Below are 12997 nucleotides of genomic sequence, written 5' to 3'. Positions count from 1 at the left end.
GCTTGTGTAAGCCTGGAGAGAAGGGGAAAGGAGCAATGACTGCCTTGTAATTTGGGTGGAATAATCCCTCGCACCTTCTGTGTCTGTAGCTGTGAGGGTTGTACAGGAGTGGAGATGATTTGTTTGGGTGTAGTTGGTGAGAGTGGTTCCTTTGTGCCATTACTACAACTGGGCCTGACCTCTCCAGCATGTGCATTGCTGGGTGGACTTGGTTCAACCCCTTGGGGAAGGTTTGCAGTATGGTATGGCTGGCAGAGCTGTTGCACATGCTCCTCCAGCATGCACCCCTGCATTCAGAGGGGATAGTTTTCTCTCTAAATGAATCTCAGTCCTCTCTGCATGCTGCCCACCCTTCTCGTAGACACCCTTTGAGATGAGCAGCAGAAGAGCAGAATACTGATTAGATGTAAATTACATGGCAGAGACTCGTTACTTGCCTAATTTTAAATCCTGAGATATGCAGTGTGAAAGTGATGGCAGAATATGGCCCTGAGCTTGGATGGAAATGGTCCACAACATCACAAGGGAGGAAAATGCTTCGTAAAGGCAACAGTAATGCCAGTGGCAGTGGTAAGCCAAAGCAATGGAGCAGTTTAGGGCAAAGTTCTCAGTGACTGGTTAGGAAAGAAAATGTACAGCCATCACAGATGTTAGAAGTGTTTCCCAAGTTGCTTCATCAGCTGCCTGAGCACAGCATACACATTTCAGCCAGTTTGCCAATTAGACTCTTGATTGTGCAGAAGCTGGGATTTTTGGTAGCTGGCAGAGCTTGCATCAATTCTTTGCAAAGTCTAATGTGCTGTAACTGGCAATAACAGTTGTTGGTTCTGGTGGGTTTGCTGGTTTTGTGGTAGGAAATATAATGATTCTTAAGGGCAAGTGAATTAATTCCATTGAGATTTCAGACTGAATCTTTTCTTCCCTTGTCATAACCCCATTTCTGTGCTCTGGCAGCATATGGGAAGTAACACTCCATGGTACCTGGATGACATGTCTGCTGAGTAGCTTGAAGCAGTTTTCAGCTGATTGTGTCTGATGGTGTTTGCAGAAGGTTGTTGGAACCAGATCAAATCTCTGCAGATTAAAACCAGTTGCAGTGTCTACGCCTGGATCTATTGTTCTGGTGACAGACTCCCTGAACTCATTATAATTTAGACTAACAGTGACAGTTCCTGCTTTTAGCAAAACTCAGCTGACTCTGGATGAAATGAAATGAAATGTTCAGTAACTCCAAATAACCAACAAGATTTGAAAATAGTTCAGCAAAATTGCAGTGTGCAACACCAGCAGTCCTTCACTGTGGTCCTCAAATCAAGGTAAATGACCCGTAGCTGGTCCCTATAATATTAAATCATGTTTTCAGTTAGACCCTCACTGGGAATTGTGCATAGGTGGTGATTCTTGAGACACCTTGAGTGTTGATGATAAATACAAACTGCTTGGAGCTACTGGTTAGAGATGCTTGTTATACCTGGCTATGGTGTAACATGTCCCATCCGTGCTCATATTGGATGGCTTCCCATCACGCACTCCCTCCTGCTTGAAGGAACAAGTTAGGACAACTGCTATGTGCAATTGTTTAGGGCTAAACAGATGTGCTGAAATGTGAAAACTGTTGTTTTCACATTTTCTTCTTTAAGCTAGATCATTTCCTCTGCTCATTTGTGTCAGGAAAGGGCTCGGGAGGCAACGTACAGCTGCAACCAGAGGACAAAGTCTCCCATCAAAGCGGAAAGCTGTATTACAGCTGGCAGTATCTTAGCACAGTTTCTCTCCCTTGGGACAAAATGCATGCTGTTAATCTAGGAAAGGTCCATTTAAGAATTTAACCCAAGTGGGGCGGTGTTATGTCAACAGTGAGAAAGGGGGAGGCGAATGACTGAGCTTGGAGTGCAAGGCACGACAGTTAACAGGTTTGAGCAGGATCCTGGGGAAAGCGGTGCTTGCTAGAGCAGGAGTCTCTGGTGGAAAACAAGGACAAAGTCAGGACTGGTTAATACACATCTACTGTGTTTATTAATCACTTGGATTATATAGCTGGTGACAGAATATGGTTGAGTGCCAGGAAAGTCAGATCTAATTTAGCAGCTGGGAATAGTGAACTTTGGCATTTGTCTCCTGCTGTCTGCTTCCCCTTTCCTGTATTTCTTTGTCTTTTTTCCCCACTTTCTTCTCCTTCTGTTCTTTTGTCTCAAATAATTTCTCAAAGCTTTTTCCCTTTATTTGTAATGAACCAACCAGGGCAGCCCTGCATTATTACGCTTCTTTTAGTTTCACTCAGTTCAGCTTCCTTAGATGCTCCTTTCCTGGCCCTTTCGAGTCCCTGGATGAAATCCCAGCTGCTTTGAGAGTTTGTCCCTCACTGGGCAGAGATTTCTGCTCTGTCTTCCTTCAGCTTCCTCTCTGTGTTTTTCCAATTACTCAAACCATCCATCTTGCCCATCCCATCTGCTCGCTCCCTCTCGTACTCAGCTACAGTTCAGTGTGAGCTCAGCAGGCTGTAAGATTAATTTCTGCCATTAACCATTTCACTTGTTTGGCCACTTCTGAGCTTCTACAGAAAGCAGGCTCTGTAAAGCACAATATTTCAGAAGACTGGTGAAAGGCAAGCTGCAATCTCCACTTGACCCTACAGTGCTGTTCAGCAGCCAAGCACAATTGTGACATACAGAGCTTTCTAGAATCTCATTTCGTCGGGTTTTAATTTACCACTGCTTGTGAATGGAAGGAGCCACTTCACACTGGTAGCCAGGGCACCAGCTTCTTGCTGAGCCCAAGCAGCAAATGCCTTAGGCAGCGGGATAGGACAGACAGGCTATTGAAGACAGTCCTTGAAGTCAGTAGCTCAAGTTGTTTAGACGCAGGCGCTCTGCCTGGCAGTCAGCTTCTTTTCCAGAGGCCATCAGTATCTTGTCTCCTCCTTCCAGCTTGATCCTGGCCTGTGTCCTGCCAGGACCTTGGGCAACCCTGAGCCTGGGCTTTGCACTTGAGCTGTGTGAGTAGGCAAGTAGGCTGATGTGAGCCCTGATGGGCCCTGGCTCATCACACTTGGTAGACCCACCTGTAGGTTTCTCCTAGAAACCTCTTCTAATAATGATGTAGAGCAGCTTCTCCCAAAGAAATCATGTGAATGCTAACAGGAGAGACCAGTTTGTTTTGCTTCTGTCCCAGGATGGCTCTACCAAAGCCTGCTGTCTACATCCCTCTTTTATAACTTTTAACATGAGAAGTATAAGGTTTGAAATGCCTGTGTGGGTTTCCATACATTCTTGTTGTGTTGGTATGGTTGGCTTATTGATAGGGATGAAGAATCTTCTCTAGGTCCAAAGATGAGTGAAATTATTTCATAGAATCACACACCGGTTTGTGTTGGAGAGGACCTTAGAGATCATCCAGTTCCAGCCCCTGCCATGGGCGGGAGGGCAGGGACACCTTCCACTGGAGCAGCCTGCTCCAAGCCCTGTCCAACCTGGCCTTGAACACTGCCAGGGATGGGGCAGCCACAGCTTCTCTGGGCACCTTGTGCCAGCGCCTCAGCACCCTCACAGGGAAGAGCTTCTGCCTAAGAGCTCATCTCAGTCTCCCCTCTATCATCTTAAAGCCATTTCCCCTCATCCTGTCCCTTTGTACACAAAGAGCCTGAAATTCAGACTTCAAGGTCAGAGAAGAAACAAAACCACTGAATGAATTTTACCTGTTACTATAGAGCAGAGAAGAGAAGAAAAACCCATCAGTTATATTAACCTTTTCAATCAGTGTCAGCATAGGTTAGCACTGACTCACTTCAGGAATGAAATTTATTGCGCAGCCCCTGAAGTTCGGGCTGTTAACACGGAGGAATCAAATCCTCGCTGCTCAGATCGAAATCTCCATCATCTTGCCATAAATAAATCACATTCAAGCGTTTATCCAGGAGGTGGCAGCAATATACTGCGAGTGTGAGTGAATGAGCGCTGCAGGAGCGTCTGAACACTGTGCTGTGGGGCACTGGGTTATTTTTAGATTCCTTCGCGTTAATCTTTTTAATTTTTTTTTTGCCTTTTGCTATGCATTCAAAGTTCACAGCATAGAATATGCACTGGGGTGCTCCTGCTATTGGTCTGTTACTTGTCAATCTTTCGTCAGCGCTGGTAGTTTTAAGGAGGATGCAAGATGCTTAAAGCATCACTTTTAGTCTTAACTCCCACAAATGTGTTAATGATAGAGTTTATTCTTAGGTGGCTTTTGGAGCTGTTCCTGGAGGAAGGCAGGGTGCAGGCAGGGCTGCTGGGAGCAGGCTGGCAGCTAGCAGAAGCCCGTAGAGGGCAGCAGTAAACCGAGAGCAGGCTGGGAGATGCTATACCAAGAGATGCGTGCCTTGACTTAAATAAATGACATTTTATTAGGAATAGATGCCACCAAAATAGGTGCTGCATGTGTGTTTGTAGCAGAGCAATTTGTCTGGAGTTTGAAGGCAAAATGTCCCCAGCCCAGGAGGATTCCAGAATCTCCCATCTTCCAGTACCTCTCCCAACTTCCCCAACATGACAAGCACGATCCATTGCCACCCACCAGAGTTTTAAAGTTTCCTCCAGAGGTCAAGCAAATGTCCAGATGGATAAAACTACGTCAAGCATCCAGGATGTGACACAACCTTATAAAGTCATTTGAAATCATTTGACAGTAAATTTCCCTGTGAGTTCCTAGCCTGGGGTAAGGAGAATCCTCTCCTCCCTGGATGAGCTTCTCGCCGAGCATCCAGATTGCAAGCACAGGGAGTAGAGCAGGGTCTTGATGCGGCCTGATGGCCTCCTAAAGGCAATGGGGAGCCTGGCAGAGCCCCCGCAGCTCAGTCGGCTTCCGTCAAGAGCTTGACATTGAATGGATCGTGTCATGCAGATGGTACCTCAGAGGAGTGAGAGCTGCCATTTACAGCACTGATGACAACAACTGCCGAGATCAGTGGGATCTTAAGATTGCTTTAATATGACTGGCACCTAGCAATTTAGCTCACATTGTTTGTGACAGGGTGTCACTCTTGCACTTGTCTGGGGATGAATGATAGAGGGTTTTAAAGCACAGAGCTTCCTCTTTTGGAGGAAATTAAACCGCTGTATGTACTGGTGCGGAGAATGAGATGCCTGCTGCAGGGGGGTGTGTGAAGGGAGAGCTTTGGAAAAGCCTGGTACAGAGTTTAGTCTGTCTCAGATGGGCAATGACCAGTGTCAAAATTACCCCCCCTGCCCCCTGTAAACACCCTGCCCCCCTGCAGCATTTGTACGTGCTTTGGATTGCCTTGTGCTCACCCGGTGCCATCTTAGCTTTGTGGTTTTCTTCAGGTTAGTCAATATACGTTTGCTATGTGCAGCTACCGGGAGAAAAAAGCTGAGCCTCAGGAGCTGCTGCAGCTCGACGGATACACTGTGGACTACACCGACCCACAGCCAGGTATGGGGCTGATAGCTCGCTGCTGGTGCTCACCACACTGTGTATGGCTCCCAAGCGGGGGGCGCTACCCCTTCTTTCTACCCCTGATGCAGCTGAACTGTGATCAGCTTTATTCCAAATATCTTTGTGTTTAGACTCATCATTGTGTTTCGACTCATCATTAGCGATGCATGACTTTACAATAAATTGGTCTAAGGAATTGAGCTAGGAGCTGCACTAGAGGAGGGAAGGACTCGTCTCTTCTGGGGACCCTGAGTGAATTAGACACTTAAATCCTACTGAAATTTGATTGTGAACTAAATGCTCAAATCAAGGAATGATCCTAACCTGTCCTTCAGATTATATTCCTTAAATAAAAGGTTAGCAGCTGTGCCTATCTTTATGGTAGCAAATACTCATGGGATTAATCCAGCGTTTTTGCCTACCCCATTTAATCTCTGAGGGATGTGGGTGAGGGCAAGGGGAAGGGACAGAAAGCCCCCTGGTACCTGGAGGTACCTGTTGAGCGGTGAGACCCTTCTTCAAGTGGAGGAGCACCACGTTTCCTTTATTCCAGTGGGGCAACGTGTTGAGCAAGGTGATTCTCACCATGCCCTGGATAATGGTATTCCCAGTGGAGATGAAAGACCATAATAGGTTGGTTGTCAAGACCTTTATTCTATTTAATTCTCATATTAGTGCAATGGGAAGGTGGGTGCTGACTCAGGGCCAAGACAGAAATAAGCACATCATACAAGCACCTTTCATGTAGCGTTAGCACTGATGCACCCAGTCTAAAGGGAAACTTCCCACCACATCCACTCAAACCCCATTTTTAATGGGGCTCCAGTGGTGCAACTCACATGCGACCTGCACAATCAGGGCTGTAGGTGAGAGAAACCATTCTATTTGTGTTGGGGCATGTTTTAGTAACTGTGATGCAGAGGGTGCTACCTGGGGACTTGATGGGCTGTATTGCAGGTGAGTTTCAGGAGGGGAATGAGCTCAGCTGGGGGCAGTGCAGGGCTGGCTGAGGATGCACCAGGGGCAGCTATGGGGTGGGAAGTAGGGGGAGATCCCCTTGATGGCCTCAATGCTTCCAAAACTCCATTGTTGCTTCCTCTCCTGCCAGGTTTGGAGGGCGGCAGAGCATTCTTCAATGCTGTGAAGGAAGGAGACACGGTGATTTTTGCAAGTGACGATGAGCAGGACCGTATCCTGTGGGTCCAAGCCATGTACCGAGCTACCGGCCAGTCCCACAAACCTGTGCCGCCTACCCAAGTACAAAAGCTAAATGCTAAAGGAGGAAATGTACCCCAGCTAGACGCCCCGATCTCTCAATTTTGTAAGTAAATTAAGTTCTCCCAGAGAGCAGAAGTCTTTGATGGGAAGATTTTCTGCACTGATGTAAATCAGTTTTCGCACACGTGTTTTCTGACTCCAAAGTGCAGTTTCTGTTATCATTAAGCTGCTTTTTACATCAGTGGATCCAGCTGAACTGTGTGTTTAGCACAACCAAACCCAAGAAACAAAATTCCTTAGGGAACTCGTCAATGAGTGTTTTAAAGTGCAATACTTGATGGAGGAGAGGCTGGGATCTGAGAGCCTGAGACCCAGCTTGCTTTCCGCAGACACGTGTTTCACCCCCACACAATCAACTGCACACCCAGATCAGAGCGATTCATTAGCGCCATTAGCTGTCTATCAAACACATCACGTGCTCAGAACTACAGGTGCAAATCTTGCAAGTATGAAATGCACACACAAAAAGAGGTCTCCTGTTGAATATTCAACTGTAGGAAAGCATATGGTATTTTTAACAGGTTGCTTTGCAGGCCAGTTAGATGTGAATTTAAAGCAATCATCTTTTAAGTCGTAGCTATGCTGCATGTCCTGTGCAGTGATACCCAATTTGCTTAATTTGAAATTTAGAGTGATTTCTTTTGTCTTGCAAATGTAATTTGATTATAAACCACACGAATGCCTCCTCGTTCATTTTTCCTGAAGGTCTCCATCACACGTCTGGAGCCCCTTTGTTGTGTAACATGCAGCAATTCTGGCTAGTTTCAGCAAAATGTAAGAATTGGTATCATTAAATATAAGTAAAATAAGGAAAAAGTGTTAAATACTAGCAAATTCTTCGATTTAAATCAGATTTTAAAATTTAAAGTAGCCTCTATAAAGCTGTTATGGAGTATTTTGTTGTAAGAAACCCAGAAAATCTGCCCCTTGTTTATCAATATCATGACTGTCTTTTGTATTGGTTTAATTTCTTCATGCCAGTATAGAAAATAACACTGCAAGACATTCACCTGTACTGTCGCTGTTATGGCAGAAAACCTCTGCTTGCTGCTGCTTTGTTGTTGTGTTTTGTATCCTCCACGTGCTTTGTATATTTTGGACTCTCTTCTGCCTTGCATTGCTGCTGCTGTGAGTGAGACGTACCGTGATGCAGTGTGACAAACCTATAGTCAGTATTTGCATTTCAGTGACCCTCGTCCTCTTCATCCCAGTAATGTCACTGACTTTGGGGTGCAAGGTGTAAAGGATTGGGGTCGCGAAGGAGGGACACCTCTCAGAAAGCCAAAATGGGATGTAGGAATTGGCCTCTTGGAAGTGGGATGTTTACTGGCTGTGAGTAGCATCTAGATCAGGCTGGGTTGTGCTGACCTCAGAGCATTCCTAGGAATTGTATGTCCCTCTGCCCAGAGGGTTTAGTCAATGAGTTCTTGGAAATAACAGGCACAGGTCCTTCTACTGCTGCTTTTTTACATGCTAAAGCCTTCAAAGTGTAGCAAGGGAGAGCGGCAGAGGGGTGCTGCTATGGCTCCCTTGCCTAACAAGTGATGCTGAAAGATGCTGTGTGGTTGATGCTCTTTGCTTGTCCCAGCATGATCCCTGAGGATTCAGATGAGAGCAGGGGGAGAACATCAAGCTGGGGAATCACCTTTCTCTCCAGTCTTCTCCCATCCCTGCAGACATCAGGCCTGGAGGATTTTTCTGGGTAAATTCCTGATGTTTGCGAAGTTTTCACTTTTCCAGACCTATGTGTGGGGTTAGGTGAAGGGTCCCTTTCCCAAACACATTGCAGTTGCCTGGCAGCAGCTGTAGCAAATTGTACCAGGAGTTTGGGGAGGGAAAGGGGATGCCTGAGACCGTGGACCTTCAGGTGTATTGTCCCCATGCGCAGCCAAGCACTGTGTGCATGGGGAGAGCTTACCCCCTTGCTTAGGTTACCTGGGATGGAGAAGGGGCAGCTGGCTTGTCCTGGTCAATTTGCCAGGGAGCAGCAAAGTCAGTGGCTGAGCCCAGGAGTCCTCTCTGTATCTCACCCTAGTCCAGCACTTGCAGTGCTCATGGTCCTGCAGACAGCATCAGCCTGGCTGTGCTCAGAGCTGGAGAAATGCCACAGGTTTGACCTTTTTTTTTTCCATCTCACTCGCCTGCCAGAAAGCAGGGATTCTTTATCCTTGCTTCTGGTGGAAACAGCAGAGATTTCACTCCATGGGTCCCTCTAAGGCATCTAAGGGGGTCAGTGAGTTTCACTTATTCTCATGCCAATACCAATTCCAAATCCATACCAACTGGATTTTTTTTTACGCCACCACCCTCTGTCCATCCACATAAGCTGGGCAGCTTCAGGCTCCCCTTTTTTACTGAAAGCACCAGGAAGCCCTCCTTGGTTGAGTTGTGCCAAAGCCTGGAAAGGGGAAACCAGTCAGCTCATCAGTCTGTTGATGACTTGCTACTTCAGCACCTCCCGGGCTAGCGTGTTTTGTCCTTGGTCTTCCTTCCTCCTCCTCCCTTGGATCTAGATCCCTCTGACAGCTCTCTGCACAGGACCGTCAACTGGAAGAGGAGGAGGGCAGAATGCTATAGCACACCTTCATCTCAACAGCAAAGGCTACTCGTTTTCCATATTTCTATGTTTGTATGTGGCAATGCTCGTTGCAAAAGTCATTGGGCACAGCAGTTAAAGAATCAGAAGCAGAAGTGAGTCATGCATACCACACATGATGGCTTGTCAAGAGTCTTAAGTGCACAAATACATATCTCAGCTCCTTCAGTCCTGAAATTTAAACATATCAAGTATTGCATTTTTAAAAGGGTTTTGGTTTGTTATTGGGGTTTTTTTTGGCTTGGGTTTTGGTTGGGGTTTTTTGTTTGCTTTGAGGTTTTGTGGGTTTGGGGGTTTTTTGCCTGCAGAAAGGTAAGGACTTTTTGTGAGATTTTATTCTTGTACATTTATCTTTATACCTGTCATGTTTTTTGTGCTTATTAGAGGCTGTGGTGAATGAGGATGTGCAAAGAAGTAAATGTTAGGCCATTTGACGAGTAACTGTTGTTCTAGCTTTAATGTTGTAGCAGTCCGAGATGGCACATGCATGCACATGCAGAGAAAAACCATCCCTCCGCTCCCATGGTGGAGCTGTCTGTTAAACAGAAACTTAAGAAGAACATATTTTGCTGTTGGGAGAAATAGTGAATTCATTTGATTCCCACCTCTTTTGACTTTGTAAATACCAACTTTGAGCAGCATTCAAATTCTGATCCTGATAGCAGCACTTGACCTTGAAGTGAACAGACAGCTCCGAACCAGGGTGGAGTTTATTTTATTTGCAATTTAAGTACTGAAAAACAAAATAGATCCTGCTATTCATTGATTTTTGTATGACTCTACAATTCCTTTTATGTGGGTGAACAATACCTGTTAGAGTGAAAAGTATTGCTTTTTTTTGTTTTGCTACAGTTTAAAAGAGCAACTCCATTCACGCAAAGCTGTGCTGTTCTCCAATGTTCGCATTACCAAAGCAAAAACCCCAAACTGTTCTTTTTTACTGTTGGAATCATGCACAGTATTATAGTCAATAATGCTGCCAATGCATATTACACCTTTGGCAATATTTAAGCTTCATAAAAGTGGTTACTTGTCTGAAAGCACCAATCTTTGTTCATTCTGTATTAGTGATGCATCCAACAAAATTCCCAAACATGCTTCAATGTTCTGTTCTGGTTTTGTTTCAACCCCTTTCTTTTCCACATGAAGGACTGGTCTGTACTTGTTTTACATTTCACTTGTGGCTATATTTCATTTCTTAATGTCTTGTTTATATTTAATAACTGTTAATCGCACCATATACAAGGAGTTGGTTGTTTTGAGAATGTGTAATGATTTGTTCCCCCATAATACGTAGCGAGGTTTATTGAGCCGCTTAAGAATTTTTTCAGCTGTAAGTGGGTTTTATTTTGTTGGTTGGTTTAATTTTCTTTTATGTTTCTTTCTTTTCTTTTTTTTTTTCATTCTTTGCTTGAACCCAAATATTTAGCTGCTAGGTTAGGGCTCCTGTCTGCTTTCCTGAGCCTTGTTGCTAGTCTTTATGTTATTCTGGTTTGTTCCTTCTTACCCTGCTAACTTCTAGCTGGACTCAAGGGTAAGTGCTTCCCTGTAGCTAGCACAGCTCAGATAATCAGAGTAGATTATCTGACGTATGCAATGTGCTTTTTTTTTTCTTTCTCTTAAATCTTTCTCATGTTTAGATTTTGTAGTACAAACTTTCCATGTTATTTTCCTGAATTGAGGTTTGAAATGTAAGTTTCCATACTGAAATTGGGATGCATGTGATGTTTGCATAATTGCCTTCTCTCCCTGGCTTTCACATTGGCATCAAGTGATCCTCTTAGTAAAGCCAATCATTAACATTTCTATTTTTCATTCCAAGATGTAAATATTAATTAACATCACAATAAAACTGTCAATAATACCTTCTTTTGTTTCATGGAATTTACATCTAGTTGACTGCTTCCTGCCTGAAAACAAATCATTTTGCACTCTGACAATATCCTTTCTCTCCGTGCCGATGATTAGCTTGGTGCAGTGCACCAGCATGCGGGGCTTAACCATGCACACCTCAAAGCACAGAAAGGTAGGGCAGGAGACCCCAAGAGACCTAGATGAGGTGCAGGACTCCACAGGAGCGCCCCCCAGAAACCCCTCTGCACATGCCTTGTGAAAACAAGTCTGAGCCATCGAGGTTTGATAGTTCTTTTTCCCCTAAACTGAGGAGGGGATAATCTCAGCAGCAAGCAGCAGCACTCTGGCTCAGGTTTGAAGATACCTGCCCTCTCCAATTTAAATACACAGAGGGGTGCTGCTGTTCCCCAAATGATCATAAATTAATGTTTTCGTGTGGTTCTCAGTCACCAATCAAAGCAATGCTTGTTAAAGAATAACCCAGGGGAATTATTATTTTACCTTTTCCCACTGGAATACCCACTTTGAAAAAGATAAAAGCCCAAACTGATGCTGTAAAGGAGCTTCTCCTTAGTCTTTGTTCAGCCTCAAAAACACCTGGTACAAATCCTTTATTGGTGTTAAAAGCTGTTTCTCTAATACCTGGTGAGTGCCTGCTTTCCTTAGGAGGGAATAGCATCAGTGGGTCATGAGAGCTGGCAAATATGTATCCGGAGTATCTGAATGCAATTATGAGAAGGAACAGGCGGTGTCATCCCTCCTGGCCATCAAACAAGACTTCTTTTTGTCTCTTCTTCCTCCCTTTGTTTCTTTTTTTCTTCCCTTTTTTATTTGTGTGTGCGTATGTGTGTGTGTGTATAGCTATCCCCTGGGTAGCAGGCAGAATTCCTTCTCAGCAGACACTTCCTTTTTTCTTTCTTTTTTGTTTTTTGTTTGTTTGTTTGTTTTTTTTCTAAATGTTTGGATTTCCAAAGAGGATTCTTATCAGACTTTACCACCAAAAAGTACCAAAACCATAACCAAAAAAGTTCAATTTGATGGAAATACAGATTTTTGCCACTTTGAAAGAAAGAAAGAAAGAGTGAATGAATGAATGAACTTGGGTCTGGCAACATTACATGTATTTGCACTACAATGCATTGCTATCCTATTAGATTCTTAGTTTTGTGCTTTAATTGCTTTACTTTTATTTCTTTAGATAGTTAGAGATCTCATGAGAACGCTGCTGTGTCTTCTGTATTGTCAACTTGCAGATGCTTCATTGCAGGAATGCAGAATTAAAATGTTAATTCAGTTCTCACATAACTTGCATGAATTTAAAGCTACCCTGTAAATCACTTCTACGTGCTTTAAGAAGCATGGGACTCTAAATTCACAGGTTTCTGCAGTCATACAATTCAAAATATTTTTAAATAGTTATAAAAATGCTGTGAAACAATGTTTTTTATTATAAATAGCTGTTCTAAAACTGTGCTTTTAACTTGCCACACAAGGAAATATGTAAGTGCATACTACAAATTCATATTCTTTTAACTACTAAACAGATAACTTAGATTTCAATGCAGTGCTTAGTGTGTCTGGTGATTTACAGGAACAGTCATAATCATTTATTAGAATTGTAACTCGAGCAGAAAATAATTTGTTTGCAGCAGGGGAAAGCCATAAAACACAGGAATAAGCAGCCAATTAAATTTAGAGCTATCTTCTAATGTGGAATAATACTATGAAGGGGGAAAAAAAGAAGAGCTTTTAGCTATCCAGCTGAGAGGCGAGTTCAGCCCGCTGCCGCGGCTCATAGCAGGGAGGAGGATTGCGGAGCCCCAGACACACACACACAGA

General features: G+C 44.1%; 1 protein-coding gene across 9 annotated transcripts in view; it reads left to right on the top strand.

Moving 5' to 3' along the window:
- CADPS (calcium dependent secretion activator) overlaps positions 1 to 12997 on the top strand; it is a 210509-nt gene that overhangs the window by 106075 nt on the left and 91437 nt on the right. For 8 of the 9 annotated variants that reach the window (XM_061354231.1, XM_061354229.1, XM_061354228.1 and 5 more), the window contains exons 10-11: positions 5319 to 5427; positions 6539 to 6751. In XM_061354231.1, the coding sequence (XP_061210215.1) occupies positions 5319 to 5427; positions 6539 to 6751 (322 nt within the window). Of the gene's footprint in view, positions 1 to 5318; positions 5428 to 6538; positions 6752 to 10826; positions 10839 to 12997 lie in introns of all 9 variants that reach the window. The other variant, XM_061354230.1, reaches the window with a different exon arrangement.

Source organism: Neopsephotus bourkii, unplaced genomic scaffold, assembly GCF_033783945.1.
Source record: "Neopsephotus bourkii isolate Nb327-2 ecotype Australia unplaced genomic scaffold, CSIRO-AGI_Nbou_v1 NB_719, whole genome shotgun sequence".
In the NCBI taxonomy this organism is placed as follows: Eukaryota; Metazoa; Chordata; class Aves; order Psittaciformes; family Psittacidae; genus Neopsephotus; species Neopsephotus bourkii.
This window is presented reverse-complemented; position numbering and strand designations above follow the sequence as displayed.